Source organism: Salvelinus fontinalis, chromosome 20 (assembly GCF_029448725.1).
Source record: "Salvelinus fontinalis isolate EN_2023a chromosome 20, ASM2944872v1, whole genome shotgun sequence".
NCBI lineage: Eukaryota > Metazoa > Chordata > Actinopteri > Salmoniformes > Salmonidae > Salvelinus > Salvelinus fontinalis.
Window position 1 is genome coordinate 8,968,636 of NC_074684.1, and position 22,363 is coordinate 8,990,998.

The 22,363-nt window shown below is 42.7% G+C and overlaps 2 protein-coding genes, 1 long non-coding RNA gene and 1 other non-coding gene across 4 annotated transcripts; 2 read left to right on the top strand and 2 right to left on the bottom strand.

Annotated features, from left to right (window-relative positions):
• Positions 1-211: 211 nt before the first annotated feature.
• On the bottom strand, positions 212-9,407 carry LOC129817255 (glutaredoxin-related protein 5, mitochondrial-like). The gene is made up of 2 exons (XM_055872311.1): positions 8,982-9,407; positions 212-2,761 (listed from the first exon to the last, which is right to left on the bottom strand). The coding sequence occupies exons 1-2, from the start codon at positions 9,289-9,291 to the stop codon at positions 2,589-2,591; spliced, it is 483 nt and encodes a 160-aa protein (XP_055728286.1). The 5' UTR covers positions 9,292-9,407; the 3' UTR covers positions 212-2,588.
• Positions 9,408-9,523: 116 nt separating this feature from the next.
• On the top strand, positions 9,524-10,901 carry LOC129817256 (uncharacterized). Its single transcript, XR_008753686.1, has 2 exons — positions 9,524-9,752; positions 10,471-10,901. It is a non-coding gene; the product is annotated as an uncharacterized LOC129817256 (long non-coding RNA).
• On the top strand, positions 10,046-10,333 carry LOC129817966 (small Cajal body-specific RNA 13). The gene has a single exon (XR_008753837.1). It is a non-coding gene; the product is annotated as a small Cajal body-specific RNA 13 (non-coding RNA).
• A 1,794-nt stretch (positions 10,902-12,695) lies between the features above and the next one.
• LOC129817254 (zinc finger MYM-type protein 1-like) lies at positions 12,696-17,399 on the bottom strand. The gene is made up of 2 exons (XM_055872310.1): positions 16,559-17,399; positions 12,696-16,332 (listed from the first exon to the last, which is right to left on the bottom strand). Exons 1-2 carry the CDS (start codon positions 16,592-16,594, stop codon positions 15,319-15,321), a joined length of 1,050 nt encoding a protein of 349 aa, XP_055728285.1. The 5' UTR covers positions 16,595-17,399; the 3' UTR covers positions 12,696-15,318.
• Positions 17,400-22,363: the final 4,964 nt, after the last annotated feature.

Consider the following 22,363-nt stretch of genomic DNA (forward strand, 5'->3'; position numbering starts at 1 on the left):
TCTCAAGTATTTCCCTTAGGCTAGATCATGTTACAGGCAGGGCACAGAGATCCCTAAAGCAACAACCAGCGACTCTGGCAACAAAATGATAAGCAATTGTTACAAGAACAGTAGGCTGATGTAAACCAACTACAAAATACTTTACCCATAGCCTTAAAGGCATCCGAGAGTGCAACATAATCCAAATCAGGAATTTCCAGGACACTGCCCATGTGTTGTAAAATATTTAATTGATCAAATACATATCCTTTAAATGTAAAATATATTAAATATACAGTGTACTACATGAGCATTAGATAATACATGTATGTAAGCAGCAGGTGGAAATGTATTGATTGTCAGGAAGTAGGACCCTGTTCGAATACTTTAAAAAGTGTAACCTCCCTTACTTCCTTGACATGACTACTGAGTTGACAAATTAAACAAGACAAAAGCAAGGTACCCATCACATTACTTTCCCCTTATCTAATTCAACTGGATACCGGTAAGTGAACATCTTGAGGAAGAAAGAAAAGAGGAAGTGGATTATTGCGTTTGAGCGGACCTACAAATGCTTCAGTGAAAATAAGTGTGAAATACTGCATTTGAAAACGAAACATATACAGTGCCTTAAAGTATTCATACCTCGACTTATTTCAAATTTTGTTACAGCCCGAATTCAAAATGTATTCGTTTTTCCCCCCTTAACCATCTACACACAATACCCCATAATGACAAAGTGAAAACATGTTTTTAGAAATGATTGCAAATGCATTGAATATGAAATACAGAAATCTCATTTACACAAGTATTCACACCCCTGAGTCAATACATCTTAGTATCATCTTTGCACACCTGGATTGGTCAATAATTGCACATGAATCTTTTTAAAATTCTTCCAGCTCTGTCAAGTTAGTTGTTGATCATTACTAGTCAGCCATTTTCAAGTCTTGCCATAGATTTATGCCGATTTTAAGTCAAAACTGTAAATAAGCCACACAGGAACATTCAATGTGGTCTTGGTAAGCAAATCCAGTATATATTTGGCCTCGTGTTTTAGGTTACTGTCCTGCTGAAAGGTGAATTTGCCTCCCAGTGTCTGTTGGAAAGCAGACTAAACCAGAGTTTACTCTCGAATTTTGCATGTGCTTAGCTCTACTCTGTTTATTTGCTACCTTAAAACTCCCTAGTCCTTGATGATGACAAGCATACCCATAACATGATGCAGAGACCACCATGCTTGAAAATATGAAGAGTGGTACTCAGTGATTTGTTGTGCGTGCCCGAAACACAACATTTTGTATTCAGGATATTTCCTGGCCAGTTTTTGCAGTTTTACTTTAGTGCCTAATTGCAAACAGGATGCATGTTTTGGAATATTTGTATCCTGTACAGGCTTCCTTTTCACCATGGCATTTTGGTTAGTATTGTGGAGTAACGACAATGTTGTTGATCCATCCTCAGTAGCTGAGTTAAGAAGGACCCTGTATCTTTGTAGTGACTGGGAGTATTGATATACCATCCAACGTGTAATTAATAACTTCACCATACTCAAAGGAATATTCAATGTCTGTGTTGACATTTGTTTACCCATCATAGGTACCATTCTTTGCAAGGCATTGTAAAACCTTCTTGGCCATTGTGGTTGAATCTGTGTTTGAAATTCACTGCTCGACTGAGGGACCTTACAGATAATTGTGTGTTAGAAGTACAGAGATGAGGTAGTCATTCAACGATCATGTTAAACACTATTATTACACACAGTGAGTCAATGCAACTGAAGAAATGTTTTACTCCTGAATGTATTTAGGATTACCATAACAAAGGGGTTGAATACTTATTGACTCAAGACATTTCAGCTTTTCATTTTTAATTATTTTGTAAAAATGTCTAAACATAATTCCACTTTGACATTATGGGGTATGGTGTGTAATCAATTTTAAATTCAGGCTGTAACAGCAAAATGTAGAAAAAGTCAAGGGGTGTGGATACTTTCTGAAGGCACTGTACAGGCAGTGGGTTTTGGAGATATCATATGGGTGTTGGTTTGGCATCTTATATCCTAGTCACCTGAGTGCAGTTTGGTCTTCAGCAGGTTCTATAGTATCACACACACCTTCTTATAGGGCTTGTGGAAGGTACACTGGGGCTCAGCCACCACTTCAAATGCCAGATCCCAAATCAACCCTTAGCCCCTATCACCCTAGGCCCTTGTGTAGATCTGAAATTACTGGACATGTAGCTTAGCGTTTAAGAGCGTTGGGCCAGTAACCGAAAGGCCGCTTGTTTGAATCCCCAATTCAACTAGGTGAAAAATCTGTCAATGTGCCCTTGAGCAAGGCACTTCACTTTATTTTCTCCTGTAAGTCGCTGTGGATAAGAGTGTCTGCTAAATGACTCAAATGTATGTAACAACATTCTAGTAGCTCCACCTTGCCAGTGTCTTTGGAGAACTTACAAGGTGGAGCGTCCCCTATATGGTTTACAAGTATATCTAACCAATTTTCTCAGATCTACACAAGTGCAGGTTTAACGGGCCTAAACGTCAACCAGAGATTGGGCAATACAGTCAACCTCTAGCTTTCTCTGGACTCGACCGACGGGTTTGTCTACTTGGATTCCTTTTCGGCATCCAGCAGTGCAGAGCGGATCCCCAGCTTCTGGAGCTCCTCTACCAGGTCTCCGTTCTGGTGCATCTGTAGGAAGATGTCACAGCCGCCCACAAACTCGCCGTTTAAGAAAATCTGCGGGATTGTGGGCCAGTTGGAGAAGTCCTTCACTCCTGTAAGAAAGACAAATAAAACAGAGTTCACATGTGTAACTATTACCAATATCCATCCAACACTTCCATTATGTTTAAAGTAGAGGTCGACCGATTAAATCGGCATTGCCTATTAATTAGGGCCGATTTCAAGTTGTTTTCATAACAAATCGGTATTTTTGGACACCAATTATGGCCGATTACATTGCACTCCACGAGGAGACTGCGTGGCAGGCTGACCACCTGTTACACGAGTGCAGCAAGGAGCCAAGGTAAGTTGCTAGCTAGCATTAAACGTATCTTATTAAAAACAATCAATCTTCACAAGTTAACTACACATGGTTGATGATATTACTAGTTTAACTAGCTTGTCCTGCGTTGCAATTATCAATGCGGTGCCTGTTAATTTATTATCGAATCACAGCCTACTTCGCCAAACGGGTGATGATTTGACATGTGCAAAAAAATCACCGTCTTTGGACCAATGTACCTAACCATAAACATCAATGCCTTTCTTAAAATCAATACACAAGTATATTCTTTTAAACCTGCATATTTAGTTAAAAGAAATTCATGTTAGCAGGCAATATTAACTATGGAAATTGTGTCACTTTTGCGTTCTGTGCAAGCAGAGTCAGCAGTTTGGCAGCTCGTTGCGAACTGTGTGAAGACCATTTCTTCATGACAAAGACCGTAATTAATTTGCCAGAATTTTACATAATTATGACATAACATTGAAAGTTGTGCAATGTAACAGCAATATTTAGACTTATGGATGCCACCCGTTCGATAAAATACGGAACGGTTCCGTATTTCACTGAAAGAATAAATGTTTTGTTTTCGAAATGATAGGTCATTAATATGGTAAAATCTGGAAACTAAGGCTCATATGTGTGTTTATTATATTATAATTAAGTCTATGATTAGATATTTGATAGAGCAGTCTGACTGAGCAGGGTAAGCAGCAGCAGGGTCGTAAGCATTCATTCAAACAGCACTTTCCTGCGTTTGCCAGCAGCTCTTCGCAATGTTTCAAGCACAGCGCTGTTTATGACTTCATGCCTATCAACTCCCGAGATTAGGCTGGCAATACTATAGTGCCTATAAGAACATCCAATAGTAAAAGGTATATTTAATACAAACGGTATAGAGAGAAATAGTCCTATAATTCCTACAACCTAAAACTTCTTAACTGGGGATATGGAAGACTCATGTTAAAAGGAACCACCAGCTTTCATATGTTCTCATGCTTTTTTACATGGCACATATTGCACTTCTACTTTCTTCTCCAACACTGTGTTTTTGCAATATTTAAACCAAATTGAACATGTTTCATTATTTATTTGCGACTAAATACATTTTTATTTATGTATATTAAATTAAAATAAAAGTGTTCATTCAGTATTGTTGTAATTGTCATTATTACAAATACATATTAAAAAATAAAAATGTCCGATTAATCGGTATCGGCTTTTTTGGTCCTCCAAATATCGGTATCGGCTCTGAAAAATCAGAATCGGTCAACCTCTAGTTTAAAGTTTTAAATGTCACGTGCACAAGTACACTGAAATCCCTTTCTTTCTAAACCCAACAATGCCATAATCAATAATACTAAAAAGAACATAAAAAAGGTAGAACAAGAACACACGAGAAATAAAAATAAGAACACAAGAACCAAGTAAGCTATATACAGGGTCAGTTCTAATACAATATTTACAATGTGCAGGGATACTGGAGCAATGGAGGTAGATATTTATAGGGGTAAGGTGACTAGGCATCAGGATACGAGATAAACAGAGTAGCAGCCGCATATATGATGATTGTATGTGAGTGTGTGTGTGAGCGTGAGTAGAGTAAGTATAAATGTGTGTGCATGTTGTGTTTGAGCAAATGGAGTGTGTGTGTCGTTGTGTCAGTGTGCGCGAGTGTGTAGAGTTCTGTGTATGCATAGAGACAGTGCAAAAAAAGTGTCAACTGAAAGTCTGTGTAGCCATTTTGATAGCTATTTAGCAGTCTTGTGACTTGGGGATAGAAGCTGTTCAGGAGCCAATTGATGTCAGACTTGATGTACCGGTACCTCTTGCTGTGCGGAAGCAGAGAATTGTCTATTGGGTGGCTGGAGTCTAACAATTTCCCGGGCTTTCCTTTGACACCGCCTGATTTAGAGGTTCTGGATGGCAGGGGGCTTGGCCCCAGTGATGTACTGGGCTGTCCACACCACCCTTTGTAGGGCCATGCGATCGAGAGTGGTGCTGTTGCCATGCGAAGCTGTGATGCAGCCAGTCAAGATGCTCTCAATGGTGCAGCTGTAGAACTTTGAGGATTTGAGGGCCCATGCCAAACCTTTCATGCCTTATTCATGACTGCACGTGTGTGGACTCCTTGGTCTTACTGACATTGAGGGAGAGGTTGTGGTTGACGTGTGCCATAATCAGCCTTTTAAAGTACTTCATGATTACAGATGTACGTGCTATTGGGTGGTAGTCATTGTGGCATGAAGCCTTAGTGTTCTTGGGAACAGGAATGATTGTGGTCAGCTTAAGACCTGGGGATTACAGAGATAAGGAGAGGTTGAAAATGACCGGAAATATGCCTGCCAGCTATTCTGCACATGCTCTGAAAACACACCCTGGAATACCGTCCGGCCCCACGGCCTTGAGTGTTGACATGATTTAAGACCTTACTCACGACGGCCTCAGAGTGAGATCAGCCTCTATGTTGGTGGTGGCCTTCACGCACATCACGGTGTTATTGTCGAAGCATGAATAAAATGCCTTCAGTTCGTCTGGTAGAGGTATCGCTGGGCAGATCACAGCTGGGTCTTTCTTTGTAATCCGTAATAGTCTGTAGATCTGCCACATGCGTCAGGTATCAGAGCCTTTATTCCTAGATTGTCCTTTACCTTGTTTGCTGACTCTGCGGAGGTCATAGCGGGACGTCTTGTATGTGTTCCAGTCCTCAGCCGTAGCCTTAAGAGTTGTTGTCTGTGATAGTCCTGTATGTGGTAGCCCTGTCCTTTATCTTAGCGACAACCTGTGTTAATCCAGGGTTTTTGATTGGGGAAGCAGCGAACCTTCACTGTGGGGACGTCGCGGATGCATTTCCTAACAAAGCTAGGGACGAGGTGGTTAGTTCGTCGATGATATCGGCAGAGTCTCTGAACATATTCCAATCAGCGCTAGCGTAATGTCTAATTCTGATGACCATTTCTCGACAAAGCGAATCACGGGTACTTCCTGTTTGAGGGTCTGCTTGTAAAAAAGGAAGCAGGAGTACGGAGTCATGATCTGATTTGCCGACATGGAGGACCTTGTATGCTTACTTGTGGCTAGAGTAACAGTGGACCCTATTGGCAAAGGAGAACTGTTAATGGAAATTGGGAATCAAGCGTCTTAATGATGCATAATTAAAATGACTAGCAACAAGGAAGGCAGCCTGGCGGAAGTGGATGTTCTGTTTGAATTAGATGACGTGTCGAGCGTAGATGACAGTGAGAAGAATTGGATTACAGTGGTGAATGCAAAAGGAGATGGTAGTGGAAACTAGTAAATCCAAACCTAGTTCTAAGTCTTTTTGGTTGGAATAAGGGTTTTTGATTGATATTGTTACCTGGGAGATCCATTTGAAGTCACTATTAAAATTGTAGATGTGTTGGATAAGGTGGCGTCGATGAGAATAACAAGAAGTGGGCTTATTTACTTTTTTTTGCATTTCTATGGAACAGAAGGAGCGTGCTTTGTGCATCAAGAAGACGTCGGATTGGAATGTATCCTGTGTGGCTTTTCGAATCAGGGCGCCTATCAAAGGTGTTATGTCTGGGGTGGCGCTAGAAGTAAATGCAAAGTATATATGTGAAGAGTGGGATTAAGTGGTTGGTGTACAATGACTGACCCACATGGTAGACGGGGTGCGGAAGCCCACTCCATCCATTCCATTGTTTCTCCCTTATGTGTATTTGGGTTATATGAGATTCCCTGTGAGTGCCTTCGTGCCCAAACCCATGCAGTGACAAATGTAAATTATTTGGTCATGTGTATGTAGACAGGAGGAAAATTATATGCCAGCTGAGCCTAAATGCTGCAATTGTGGTGGTGAACATGCACCTGCATTTCTGAAGTGTCCTGTTAGGGTGAAGGAGACAGAGGTGGCAAGAATAAGGTCTGTTCAGAATGTCTCCTATCCGGAGGCATTGAGAAGAGTAGAAGAAAGGCGTGAAGTTGAAGAAGTAATGGTAGTAAGAATAGAGACAAGATGGTTCCTGACATGCTGCATGTTACAGTGGACTTTGTTTGCGTTTATTACTTTGGTTATCAACTGCACAGCGCAAACAGAGGGGGAAACAGAGAAAATAGACATCATTGTGAGTGCGGCTGAGCATTTTTTGGGACTCAGGGACTTTGCTGCAGAGGCATTACAAGGAATCCTGTCGATGAATGCTCGGTCCTCACAGGCAGCTTGAGTAAGGATGTGATTTGAATGTGACTGAAGGAGTGGGACGGTTGTTAGATTTTTGTATTATCTCAACCCCCCTTCCCGCAATGGAGTATATTATTTTTTGTTGTTTCAATATCCCATACAATAGGTGGAGGCAATACACCAATAGGTGTAGTCTGGCATAAATTTTTTTTAAAAGTAGTTAGCCTCCGGGTGCAAGTTTTGCTACTTATTTATAGCCTTGTACAGTTTGTTAAGTCCCAGCTTGTTATTTGTCATGTCCTGAGGTGGAATGTATATAACTGTCATGATAACAGCTGAAAACTCCCTCGGTAGGTAGAAGGGTCGGCATTTGACCATCAGGTACACCAAGATGGGTGAACAATGGGTCAAGACTTACACTGCTCTCGAGTCAGCACACCATTTGTTGTTGATGAAACGGCAAACCCTTCCCCATGGGGTTTATGTTGTTTCAGAAAAGCAGAGAATATTGCAGTTACGAGAGTCCTTTTGGTGGCAAATCCACGATCGGAGGTCATCCATCTTATTATCAAGTGATTGGCCAATAAAATGGAGGGAGGAGGTGACCGGTTCTGCCTTAACCTCGAAGGGACTCCTCCTCTCTTGCCTCTAACGCCGGCGTTTCCTCTTGGATACCCCGAAAATTGGGTCGGAATTACAGAAAGAGTCGAAGTAAGAATTGAGTTAAGTAACAGCCGATCTGATGTTCAAAAGTTATTGTCGGTTATAAGAAATGACAGCAGATACATTGCGTGAAAATAAAGTATCAATAAATGGAAAAATAATCACAAAATAGCAAAGTTGGGTCGGAGTTTGCAAAACCGCTGCTCTACAGTACGGCACCATCTTAACACGGAACCCAAACCGCACAAGGTCCTCTACTCCGACAATTAATCCACACATAAAAACGGTCAACCAAATCGTTTCCAGTCATCTCTCCTCCTTCCAGGCTTTTTCCATCTTTTGAACTTATATGGTAATTGGCATCTAAACTTTCATAGTATTACTACACCGACCAGCAACAGAGTTCGTCTTTCAAATCACCCACGTGGGTATAACCAATGAGGAGATGGCACATGGGTACCTGCTTCTATAAACCAATGAGGAGATGGGAGAGGCAGGACTTGCAGTGCGATCTGCGTCAGAAATAGAAAGGACTTCTATTTTAGCACTTGGCAACGCAGACACTCGTGCAGTGTGGGTGCAATAATAGAATAACATAGATTTCTACATTTATTTTGCAACGCGAACAGTGTGGTCAGCCTATTAGTATTATGTCCCAATTTCAGCAGTGTGCCGGGTGTTGCAAGATGAATCTACCACAACTGACACACTTATGTTGGAAGTAGGCATTTCCCTATGTTCAGGCTGCTGCACGTCTCTCCTAGACCCATTGAATAGCAACAGCCATGGTAAAAATGAAGGATACTACCTAGTCACAGAAAAGGCTAATACAAGCCTAATAAATGTCTGCACATAAGTAGTCTTAACGTTGACATGAACCACGCCCTCTTTGTCCTGCTGCAGAACACAGATAAAACTTTGAACCTACTATACCATTTTAAAAGGCGCACAACGACTTTTGGACAGGGTGATTGATGTACCATACATACAGCCAGCCACATTGAGATGAGTAATTTTACTGAAACCATTTCTATAAAAAAAATCAAATATATCAAGGCGAGATAAAAAAAAAAAAAGTAGTCTAATACTCTAGTATAGGAAGTAAAAAGTGACAGTAGCTATAGCTTACGTTATAGCTGTAACGGTAGCTAGCTGTACTGACCTTGTCTGAGATCCTGGTCATCCAACACGTTATATGCAGCATATTCATTCACACCATGCATCCTCAGTATCTGAACCACGGCATTACTGAAGCCACACATCGGCTGGGCAGGCGTCCCTTTCATAAACACCACCACCTTGTCTTTTTTCACCATATCGCCAAGATCTTTCTGTAAGGGCGCCGAACACATGAACCGGGCCGAAGACTTCAATGTTGGCAACAACACATTTTGTCCATAAACTTGCCTCGGTGGATAGACCGAAGAACTCAACCGAAAACAGCGAACAGTTGACCGAATTAGGTTGTTCATGGTTTTCGTTAGACTTTAGCAAAATATTGTGTTAAATTACAGACAGCAACACAGTTTAGCCAAAGACAGTACAAAGTCTATGTTTTTTTTTAGTTCAGTTCAGACGCAAATATCAACCTCGATATGTCAAGATGGAAGCAACTACATCTGAAGGTTGATTGGACAGCATAAATTCCGGCACGTTTGCCATTGGTTCACGTAAACGGCAATAACAATCGTTACACAAGCGTGGGTGAAGAAATAACTTACAAAAACATTTTATTTAATAATAATTATAGTTCTAGATAATATATATATATTTAACAGAATCGTCTGACAATTTGTAATTCTTAAAGGTTTTAACGTAATATGTGAAAATAAGCTTCCGGTTATACGACGTCATTAGTGGCTTCCGCTTCCGGTAAGAACAGAACAGTTTAAACGAAGATTGTAGATGGAAACCATGCATACATTCGACACAGGTTTGTACAATTGTATGAGTAGCGCTATACTAATTGTATTGCTATGAAAACGGTGCTTTATATATTTTCACAACAGAAGTTGATGGGAAATGTTGGGGTTTGTTTGTGTTGGAGTAGGTAACTAGTTATATGTAAGTATTGGGGCGCCGATTCTGTTGCATAAAATGTCATAATCCGAAGTAAACGGAACGGGGAGGGAACTACCTACCTGAATATTAGTTAGGACTAATACTTACACCCCAGGGCCTGTGGCTGTGTCTTGCTGGTCGTGTAACATGCTAAAGATGCACATCCATTTGCAACCTTGTGATATACTCTTGCAAGGACAATTGCTTGTGGCGAAACAAGGTTGCATAAAGTAAAATAAGGAAGCTAAGGCGTGACTTCTGGAGGTTCAGGAGTTTCACGTGCGATGTTCCTTGGACAGATTCTCTACGGAGAACCCTGCTTTCCACGGCGGTGACGGAACCACATGTACCCTCACCTTTTCTTGAAGCAGGAAGAAAAAGCCATGTGCGGTAACCAGACATTGTTTGCAAGGGGAAGGTTTTCCTGTCATGCACTGTCGAGTTGCCACATCCTATCACTAGTATCTGTAAAGTTGGGATCCAGTCTTTGGCCCTCACCAGCTGTTGGCTGACCCAGCTTTGGAATTCAATGACCTTCTTTGTCCTACTTTAAAAAAAACCCTGCTCTCTCTCTGTGTGTGTGTGTGTAGATCATGGTGGGTTTCAGAGCGATCTCTCCTGTCCTCCTTTAGGGATCCCTCACAGTGAAGCATGAGGATCAGAGTACAGCTGGACTGTGGAAGTCTCTTTCTCCTACACAGTCAACAGAGAACACGTTCACACACATCTATGGAAAAGTTTTCCATACTTCTGTAATCTGGATGAAGACACAAACCACCCTCTGAAGCTGCTACCAGAGTATGTCTCTGTGGGTGTAGAACTTTTTATTTTTCAATATTTACCTCCAGAATTGACTTCAGTTTACTCTTTTTTTTGTGTACATTTTCTGGGGCCATCTGAAATCGTCAAGTGTCTAATTTTATATGCAAAACTTGTGCAGCCACATACTGTAGTTTTAGGTTCCTCAGCTGTTAATCCAAAACTGTTTCTGTTCAGATAAAAGTTTGCTAATTTCCCTTCAGCCTTCTGCATTGTGTTTCTGATTAACATAAGTTTGAGATTTTCAACAAAGAGGCAGGGTCTATATATCTGCATGTAAACTCCACCATTTGTTTCTTGTATAGATATAGTTTACTACAAGTTTGAATTCATGACCAAAAGTATGTGGACACATGCTCGTCAAACAGCTTATTAGTCCCCTCCTTTCTGCTTTAACAGCCTCCACTCCTCTAGGAAGGCTTTCCACTAGATGTTGAAACATTTCTACAGGGACTTGCTTCCATTCAGCCACAAAAGCATTCGTGAGGTCAGTCTCTGTTGGGCGATTAGGCCTGGCTTGCCGTCAGCGTTCCAATTCATACCAAAGGTGTTTGACGGGGTTACGGTAAGGGCTCTGTGCAGGCCAGTCAAGTTCTTCCACACCGATCTTGATAAACAATTTCTGTATGGACCTCGCCTTGTGCACAGGGGCATTGTCATTCTGAAATACGAAAGGGCCTTTCTCCAACTTACCAGAAAGTTGGAAGCACAGAATCGTCTAGAATGTCAACATTGTATGCAGTAGCGTTACGATTTCCCTTCACTAGAACTAAGGGGTCTAGCCCAAACATGTAAAACAACCCCAAACCATTATTCCTCCTCCACCAAACTTTACAGTTGGCACTGCGCATTGGGACATGTGGTGTTTTCCTGGCATCCGCCAAATGAAGATTTGTCTGTTTGACTGGCATGGTGAAGCTTGAATCAGCACTCCAGAAAACGCGGCTCCCCTGCTCCAGAGTCCAATGGTGGCGAGCTTTACACCACTCCAGCCGACGCTTGGCATTGCGCATGGTGATCTTGGGCTTGTGTGCGGCTGCTCGGCCATGGAAACCCATTTCATGAAGCTCCCGACTGACAGTTCTTCTGCAGATGTTGCGTCCAGAGGCAGTTTGGTAGTGAGTGTTGCAACCGAAGACAGACTATATCATTTCACGCGCTTGAGCTGTTGTAGCTCCTAGACATTTCCACTTCACAATAACAGCACTTACAGTTGACTGGGGCAGCTCTTGCAGGGCAGACATTTTATGAACTGACTTGTTGGATAAGTGGAATCCTATGATGGGGCCACGTTGAAAGTAACGGAGCTCTTCAGTGAGGCTTTTCTACTGCCAATGTTTGTCTATGGAGATTGCCTGGCTGTGTGCTCGATTTTTATAATTTAACAGCAATGAAATAGCCGAATCCACAAATTTGAAGGGGTGTCCATATACTTTTGTGTGTATAGATTTTGTATAACAGGCCTACATTACCAGTTTCAGGTTAATTATGATTACGCCCTAGGAAGGGTTATAACGTGTGTTCAGGTTAGATTCTCTGTTTGACACGACACAACTTGTTTTTTTACTGGTGTGGAACTAAATAACAAGTTATTTCACCACTGTTAGACGTTGTTAGTCCTGTTCAGCCTGAACATGTAAAATGTGGATATTCTTCACGTTAGGGTCTGACATCTCCAAGCGTCCTGATGGCAAGGCAGACGAATGCAAATCTCTTTGAAACCGAAGAATCTATTGGAGAAATAAGTGATCGGTGACTGAATGTGCTTCAAGCTAATTTGAATAATTTAATAGACCCGTCCTTGTTGATTCCCAAATCTTTTTCCTCAAACAATCAGGTTCCTATCAGTCCTTGGCTTGATGAAATCTATCAGATATTTTTTTTTTATCAGATGGTGTTGAAAGAGAAACAATCGCATTCAATGAAGTCAAACTTTCTCAATTGAGATTGTATTTTAATAGACTGTTATGGATATGCATTCACATTTGTCCTTATTTCATATTTTTGTGCGTTGCACCATCACCTGTAGGGCCTTGCCTGTTCTTTCCTACTCTCTGCACCCTTTACAGCGCGGTCGTGTTCAAAACATCACATATGAAAACAATGCACGTTTTTATTTCAGTGTGAACTTTCTCTGCAGTGTCTGTGATAATGCCAGCAGAATGGCACATCATCAAACATATCTCTCAGGTGAGAGGGAAGCTATCCAGAAGACTTTCACCAGGCAGCTAAATATGCACTTGGACAGGGTTGGAGTTGAGGCACACCCTCTGAAACTACACTAACCAACTGTCTAGTCCTCTTCAGTTGTAGTCCTGACATTTTATATTTGACATTGATGACCTGAGTAGTGTGTAACTCAGGACCACTGTAGCGGGAAAAAATTGATATCAGATGTGGATAAAAAAAAAAGAAGTACATTTTTTTTTCTCCCAGTGTGCCCTTTATCTGGAAATGGAGGAACTGTTCACAGACATTCAGGGTCCTCATGGCTTTACTGGAGTAACTGACAGGGTGTAAACTGGTAAGGATCCATCAGCCCTACTGTGTTGGTGGTCTAATATTGGCCATGTTTCACTGGAGGTGTTCTGATGTAGGCCTACTGTACATTGTTTTGTTGTTACAGTAGCCTATGTTATGAATTCCCCACAGTATCCCTTATTTATTGTGGTGCAGTGGCCTGTCCTTCCTGGCTCCGGTTAAGTCGATAGATCCAGGCCTAGTGGACATGAGACACACTGTCCAGGGAGAATGTAGAGGAAGCCTTCAGGATAGCACGGCATGGCCTGGGGGATCCCACCACTACTGGAGCCTGACGATAAGACTGACATCCAACAGAGTGAACTCCCTTCTTGTTAATACACAGTGGAAACCAAGCATCGAGATGAACCCAGTGGCTCTTGCTGCACAACAATGTACTGTATATCATCAGTAGACACAAGTCTCTGTTGAGTAATATCTTGTTTCTTTTTACTAATAGAGTAGTCACACACACTACTCCAGATAAGCAGTCCATAACCTGTCCCAGTTCCTAGAAAACTACCCTGGACTCAGGGGCGAAAATCTGATATCAACCTTGGAGGGGACAATTACATGAAATTTTCTCAGGAGCAATTCCTGAGGGGGACAACAAAAGTAGTGCTGTAACACATAGCCTACGTTGTAATATGTTAAATGTATATTGAGGGACCATAATCACTACTAATGGATAATTGTTACGTACAGTAGTTAACTGAAGGGTTGTCCCAACTTGTTTAAATCATTATAATACTACTACTAATAATAGTTATAGCAGTGTTCCTTATCAGTCCAGTATGTATGCAGGTATTCGTACTTACAACCAGCAATATCAAGAAAGGCCATTAGGCGGCAATGGTACTGTACACTGTATGGGTGTAGTTTTCATAAATACAATGAACATGGTGTGATCTCATCGTAAAGAATCGCCATTGAGAACCATCACAAAGTTGGTCTCCGTATTGAATTGACCTTTTAATTTGACTTTGTGATACATTTATATAGTCATTAAATATGTGCACCTGGCCTGAGTCTACTACAATATCTTTACAAGAACAAAAAGCTTAAAATAAGTACAGTTCTAAAAGCAAAATAACTACTTCAATGAAAAACCCAAATAAATCAAACAAAATATCCTTCAGTCAGTGTCTCAACTCTTCAAACAGCAGCTATGGACAAGTATGTCACACAAAGTATGCAATTTTAAATAAAATAACATGAAATAATAATTTGTAAGTGTACTGTCATGTACTAAAAACTGAAAACTACTAAACAAAATAACAAATATCAATTACACCAGGGGTTCTCAAACAGGGGTCCATGGACTAATTGCAAGGTGTCCGTGAAATAAAAAAAAGTGTAATGAACGTATTCAGTACCACAAGGTTTCCAGTAAGTTTACATATAATATAGAGGGGGTGGAGGTCCCTGAGGACCGCTCAAAACCTTGCCTGCCTTGCCTCAAAATATGCAGGGGTTCCAGTACCCAAAAAAGGTTGAGAACCACTGCTATACACACTACTGAACAAAAGAACCGAACATATGTTTGCGGGTTTCAATGGATCCAACAAATTGCTGGCAGATATTTTCCCTCTTGAGACTGTCCAGCCTGTCTTTATGTACATTACAGACAACTACGCCGTTCAGTCTCTCTTGGCCCATGCTGGCCCGTAGCCAAGTCTTTAACCTGCGGAGTGCACTGAAACTCCTCTCAGCCTCACATGAACACACTGGCACCACAAACAAAATTCTGATCAGCACCTCAACTTGGTCAAACAACCCCCGCACCTCCACTGGAAGCCTCCTGAGGACCTCTGCTGCCTCTCAACTGCTGCTACAGGGGTATTTGTTATGAAAGAGAGGGATCTGCACTGAAAGAGAATCTATGTTCAGCTCAGGGTACTGATCTAGAGACTCATCCAACTCGCCCGTGAGAAGCGCTCTTTCCAACTTTTGCAGGACGTTTAGACTGTCCTGGTCAAAACGGTCGCCAAACTGAACCTCCACACCATCCAACACTTAAAAAAATTCTGCCCTATAGTGATCCACTGCTTTGCCAGCAAATCGTCTTGAGTGCGTCTCAATGGATTCAATAGAGTCAATCAAAGTTGTTGCTTTCTCATACAGTGCAAGGTAGCTTTCGTCATTTCTCTTGCCCCTAAGAGATGACCGCACACACTCGACTGCAGCCTGCATACCAGAGACAGGGTGTCGGAGACAACAGGCGAGTCCTCGTGAGGGACAAGGTCACGGTCAACATAACGCAGACAGACACTCTCCTGTTCAGCACCAGAGACATCTTGAGTACCATCAACAATTAATGAAAATTGTACAATCGGAAGAGACCTAATCTCAGCTGCAATGCCTCGAATGACTGTATTGGCCATGATGTTCAGAATTTCATTCTGTGCTTTGGGGCCTGTGTACATTGTGGTACGCTCTGTTAACCACTTCAGTAAAATGGGATCATCCTCTTCTGCCCTGAGTTTCAAAAGCTGGTATAAATTCCCACTGTCATCCGTGTGGCCTCTAAAGGCTTGTCCCTGTCTTACTACATGCCGCACCGAACTAACAATTTTCATCAAGCAATGCCTTGCGTCCTCCTGCTGTTTACCCCACGCGCTGGATAACTGGACACTGATTGGATTTAGCTGGTGTGCTGTTACAGTTACAAAGTGGCGGTGGGTTTGGCAGTTTTGATGTGCTGTGAATTTTTCAATGGCTTTTCTCCAGTTCCTAAATCCTGCACTAATGAAGGCAGCATCTGCTCTTTGGCCAAAAGATGGCTGGCTTGAAAACCCTTGGCTACAGTGAAAACACAACACTCCTTTTATTGATGGATTATAATGTAGCCAGGGGAAATCGCGAAACCATCTCTCTTGAAACGTCAACACTCTGTTGGCAAGAGTTTGCGGTTCTATAAATTGTGGGTGTGGCTGATATGGTTTTGTGCCATCACTGAGGTAACTGGACGATGCTGTGCCACTGTCCCCTATACTGATGCTGCTGGCAACAAGGGTGACACCTGGTCCTGCCGTGGCTGTGACACTGTCCTCGGAAGTCTCTCTCCTTGGCTCTTTCCCTTTCACCACCCTCACTGACTCACAGTCTGACTCCTAGAAAAGAAATAAGGTGTTTGCTGTACTCCTAACTACCGGTACCCAAAACTACACAATTAATCACAACAGCAATACCATTGCCTTTAACAAATCTTAGTTTAGTCACCAGTTTAAGTTGAGAGTGGGGGTATCCATGGCATTTTCCAATTATGTCCCTATTTTACAAATCAAAAAAATTGAGAACCTTTCATAATGTTGCCAAACAAAGACTCAACAAACTTACCTGAGACTCCCTGTCTCTGCCAGTCTGTCCCTGCATATCTGTCCCCAACTCAGCTGTCTGTGTGCCATCTGTTGCCTGCTCTGCCTAATGACATCATTGTGAAACATTTCCATTAGCATTTCACTTCTTTCTTATGAACATTTTATCAACTCGTCTTTGAGATATTAGGCTACTAGAGTTCTTACTTTGCGTTTTGGTGTACTGAAAAATACTCTGATGTCCGTCTTTTTACTTTTTTCTGACATTTTTCTACCTGACTGGCTGGCTGGCCGGTCTAGCTGCACACACACACATTTACACAACACATGCTGCAACATTTTGTAATTTTAACATAGTTTGTTTCATATTGGCTAGCTTCCAACAATAGCTGAATTTGCAAAGCTAGCGAGCACCAATTCCGTTTCTGTGGTGTTTGCTATAATCTTTGCTACCTGGTTAAATAAAGGTGAAAAAAAATAAAAAATCACTAGCGACAATTTAGCTTTTGCAACGAGACCATTAAATATATTTAAGACAATGGTATAAGAGAGTGTAGTTCTGTTCAGTTTGGACTTCAGTTTATCGCTAACCTTATCACAGGGACTTTGAAGCACTACAGCTGCATGCTAATCTTGGAATAAACTGACGATAGCAAATATTCCATCTTTGACGACGCCACATAAATGGAATAGGTACTAGCTAGCTTGATAGTTAATGTTTGCTTTAGTTTGCGCGTTAGCTCTGCAAATTCAGCTAGTGTGTGAACCCTGCAACATTAGAAAAATATATACATTGCTATGGCGCAATTGACTGAATTACCTCACTTCAGTTACGTACATGTGCCTTTCGGACAGTAGATACGAACCCTCTATTACCTTGCAAGCTAAAGAACTGGCAGTGGATCAAACCATCGTGAGGCAAAGGGCGGGGGGGTTGCAATCTTGTGAAACTTAAAAATGCGCTATTAAGTGTCTATAATCAGCACAAGTGCTTTCATTGCGTATTATTAATATTATTGAAATTACATAGTTATGTTTACAGTGATATATTGGGGGGGAAAAGTCATATTTTTCCCAGGGTGGGGGGGTCGTGTCCCCCCCGTCCCCCCTGGGATTTCCGCCTATGCCTGGACTGGATGAATGTCATGTCTAATTGTTCCACACTACGCTATTCTTTCAAATGTTTCTTTACCAACCATTTACATGTATAGGGCAATATTCTTTACAAGCCTTTGACAAGACAGTGGCTCTTAATAAAATACAATAATATGGGCTTCTTTCAATTATTATATTTGTTTTTCAATAGGACAGTGCATCTGACTTTGACATGAGCTTAATCCTGTTCAGAGACTATACTAGCCAACAACAGAGACCTTCAACCCAGCAGAGAGCACTGTCCCCAACCCTGACCAGACCTCTGATTCCACCAGATGCCCAGACCTGGATTCTGTCTCTGGTTTAAGAGAGGACCAGGGAGCAACTGCCATGGATGATGATGACCTCCAGCCCTGTAGTGGAGACCCAGATAACCCCCTCTCCCTTGGCTGAACACATTTTGTCTGCCCAATCCAGTATCCATTATGACTCTCTCACAACATGGCCCTCAAAGCACCATAGGGGAGATTGGAATCAGTGTATCAGGAGTACTATCATTCCCAGAGGGTCAAATGCCCCATTGGGTCCGAGTAAAGATACTTGGAGCTCTGTGAGTGACACTGAGTCAAATGGCTTGCTAAATCTCAATCTACACTCTGCTGACAAGGACGTGTGGATCTGGATGGAGAAGACAGGCTGAGGAGCAGACGTACAGCGAGCTCTGTGTGGACGAGGATAACTTCTCCCAGAGAAAGGTGTCGACACACTGTCTCATGCGAGGATGCGTATAGCTACGTTCTGGACCTGAACAAGGAAGCTCTATGGAGTAATATTGGGGTTAGAGCCGACAGCGAGTGGCTTGGAGTCAAACCCCCGGTTGGTATTAGATCTGAATGTAACAGAGGTGATAGACAGTGAAGCTGAATGTGAGCCACAGCGTATAGAGATGTCAGTCACCCTGAGGAATGGTGCTGTTGAGAAAGGAGAGGGAGCCCAGTCTAAAGACCAGAACACTGTGCTGTATTCAGGAGAGCATTAACAATGAAGTGGCAAACAGGAATATTTAAAGGAAGAAGTGAGTGGAGAAGAGACCTTTTGAAGAGGAGGAGAAGGTTGTGAAGGAGGAGGATATTGGAGAAGATGGTGACAAACAACAGCAGGAAACACAGTCCCTGAGCAACAGGAAAGAGACAGAGAAATAGATGGACGACAGAGCGATGGCAGAGGTTGGAGAGTGGTTGTGGAGGAAGAGGTGAGTGCTGAAGGGGGAGAAAGAGGATGATACAGCTTTGAGGGAGGAGGGTGACTTTGGCGAGGAGGAGGAAAAGGAGGAGCACGAAAACAGTGAAGAGGAGAAAGAAGTGGAGTGACGAGGATGATTATCTCAGGGAAGAAATTGTACAGGACAGTGACAAGTTGCATGACTGTGTAAAATAAGAAATGAGTGTAGAAGAGGAGGAAAATAAAGAACTTAGAGGTAGAGAAGAGCTCTGCCGAGGTGGGATTGGAATTGGAGGAGGCTGGACAGTCCAGTAACCAGGAGCAGCGGGAGGGAAAGCACACAGTCCCTAAGCAGAAGAGGCTAGATGTCACAAAAGACAGGAGAAATGGCTAGACATAGATAAGATGGCAGAGGTTGGAGGAAGATGTGAATGCAGAGGATGGCTTTGGAGAATAGGTGGAGAAAGGAGAGGTTGTGAAGGAAGATTAAGATTATTTCACTTTTATTTAACCAGGCAAGTCTGTTAAGAACAAATTCTTATTTACAATGACTGCCTACCCCGGACGACGCTGGGCCAATTGTGCGCCGCCCTATGGGACTCCAAATCACGTCCGGATGTCATTCAGCCTGGATTTGAACCAGGGACAGCCTCTTGCACTGAGATGCAGTGCCTTATGTTCATTCATACAGTGAATATTCTCTACTCTGAACATTACACCGACACTGAAATTGTCTCAAGGAATTGCCTTCAGTTAACTCGAGGTAAATTCAATGCTCTGGTTGTCACCACGTTTCAATCATTTATGTTGGCTGTTTCTCTGGTCTTTCAGTGATGGTGTTATTTCTAGGAATGTAGCGCCCCCTTGTGGTGTGATGTCAGAGCTGGAGCTGCTGCTGGTTCTGTGGATTCTTTACTGTCTCTTCATCCTCGCCATCTGTACTTCTGTTCAACAGACACCTCAGACTCAATTAAATCATGGTTACACTTGTGAATATAATTTTGACAAAGTTACCAGTTTAAGGTACATGCCTATGAACTCAATAAATTGAGAGTGCTGTCAGTTCAGGACCTCGTTTAGGGATGCAGGATGTCTGGGTTGTCTTTCTCTAATCTAGACCTCTTAATAAAATGAGTTCAACAAAGCAACCGCAGTCCAACCGAACTAAGTTAATTACACTAGTGTATTCTCAGCCACAAGATGGCAACATAAGGCCAGGTAAGTCGTGTCTCTCAGATTAGTTCCAGTGCTGTAAGCCTGGTAACAAACTGACTGCCAGGTAGTTAATTAGCATGGGTCTCATTGTGAGTTCAAGCAAGCAGTGATTAATAAGCACATTGACATTTCAACAGACGTACTAGTATTAACAAGCTGCAAACACATTCCAATAATGAGCTGAACATTGGGGGTTAATTAAAAAGAAAACTTTGATCATATTTGATGTGTAATTTTGATTATTACATTACTTTTATCTTCTGTGAACATAAGCATACCTTGAATGTGTGTATGTGTGTGCATATATATAAATATATTTGAAAAAGAATGGGTGTGTGCTCCATTGTCCACAGTCAAAATACAGTAAATGGTTAATGACAGATGTTGTTCATACGTTGGATAAACACATTTATTTGGCTGGGAGTTTGTGTATGAAGTCAGTGCAGCAGAGGGTCTACCACTGAAGGGAATGTTACATGAAACAAAGTTTTTAAAAAGTTTCTCAGCTCATCTCTGAGTGTAAACAGCAAACACACAGCAGGCAGCGATGAGAAGGGGCCAGGGGCCATCTGGGGACTGAGTGTCTCTCTGCTACCCACTCACCATGTGTTAATGTTAAGTGTTAATAATGAACAGCATAACATGGCTTACAGTGCTATCTGGGCTCTTAGGCATACTATTCAGTGCATTGGCAGCACTGCTAGAGAACCCACCCAGAGGACCGCCAGGGGAGGAGAGGAGGGCCAGGGCCCCCAGCAGCAGCAGCTGGACACAATGTTGCCCTGGCCTTCAGCCCCGACCATGACCTTGCCAGCAGCCGGCTGGGCCACAGCCTCCTATTTTCCCCCCTGGGCCTGGTCTCGGCCCTGTTCAGGACCTCGTTTAGGGATGCAGGTCCTGGTCTTCTCTCCAGGGTCTCTGGCCCTGGCACTTTCACCTGGACCGAGCTGCTCACAACCTTGGGGTTGGGGCATGCGACCGAGGAGCGGGAAGAGGCTATGCTGTCTGCCCTCACACGGCTGGAGGAAGGTGGGTGGGGTGGCTCTCAGCTGACGGTGTGGAGTAGCCTGCACGTGGACGGGAAGCCAAAGCCAGACTACCAGAAGTTACTCAAGAATCTTATTGCCCAACCCCAGAAGGCCATGGCCAGCGTAAACAACAACACAGCACTGGAGACACTGGTCAGAGACCTGAAGCTCAGTCACGGTGGCTCGGACAAACTCATTCTGATGAACCTTATACATTTTAAAGGTACAATGTTCTCTTTTTAGAAAAATATTACTAGTTAAAAAAATATATATAAAAAATTACTAGTTCTCTGATGCAAATTAAAGGAATATATTTGTTTAACTCAGTAGTTAATTATTCTCTTTGTCAAATTAGTTCTGAGCACAGTATATCATGTAATCTTTATCTTTAGTGTAGACCAGTGGTTCCCAACCTTTTTTGGTTACCGTACCACCAACTGAATTTTGCTCTGCCCAGAGTATCCCTGAAATACCCTCTTGTGCATTTTACCAGTAACCTTATGGACTCACGAGTTTTCAAGCATCCACTGTGGATAGACCCATGTACCCCCAGGGGTCCTAGTGCCCCTGGTTGGGAACCACTGGTGTGGCCTACAGTATACAACATAAACCTATCAATATATTATGAAAGTACTATGTTTGTAATTGAATGACAGGGTAGGAAAGTGTCATCTACAGTGCATTTGATATTTGCCAACCCCTACAGGTAAGTGGGAGCATCCATTCGACAGGCGTCACACCGTCTGTAGACGTCACAACGTGAACGGGTCGTCGAGTGTGGAAGCTCCCATGATGTTCCGTGAAGTCTACAGAGCTGAGGAAGCTGTATGATACTAACTGTTCCACCACAGTGCTGTGGCTACCCTACTCCTCCTTCCTCCCCTGACCCCCTCCACCAGGCCTCCCCCAGGCTGGCCTCCCTCCTGATGCCCAAGGAAGAAGTTCAGCTCCTGGAGGAGTGTCTCTGCAGCCAGGATGGACTTTTGGCTCCAACCTGAATCCTGGGTACACTGGCCTCGACTCTCCTCAAAGGAGGGAGCAAGTGGGTGTATGTTTGTTCGAGTGTGTGGGTGAATGGGTGTCTGTGTTTGTGTGGGCAGGTGGATGGATTGGTGTATGTGTTTCTGTGTGTGAATCTGCACGTGCATATATGAATGCGTGGGTTTGAATTGTGGGTGTGTGTTTGTTGGTGGGTGGGTGTATATTGATTGATGGTGTGCTGTGTTGAGGGACCTTTTCTACAGACCCACTCGTGTCACGAGGTGCGT

Excerpts from the sequence above, each read along its gene's own strand:
- LOC129817255 (XM_055872311.1), bottom strand. The coding sequence starts at position 9,291 with ATGAACAACCTAATTCGGTCAACTGTTCGCTGTTTTCGGTTGAGTTCT. Across the intron at positions 2,762-8,981 it reads TGACCAGGATCTCAGACAAG|GAGTGAAGGACTTCTCCAAC; the intron begins GTCAGTACAGCT and ends TCTTTCTTACAG.
- LOC129817254 (XM_055872310.1), bottom strand. The coding sequence starts at position 16,594 with ATGCAGGGACAGACTGGCAGAGACAGGGAGTCTCAG. Across the intron at positions 16,333-16,558 it reads GCAGAGACAGGGAGTCTCAG|GAGTCAGACTGTGAGTCAGT; the intron begins GTAAGTTTGTTG and ends TTTCTTTTCTAG.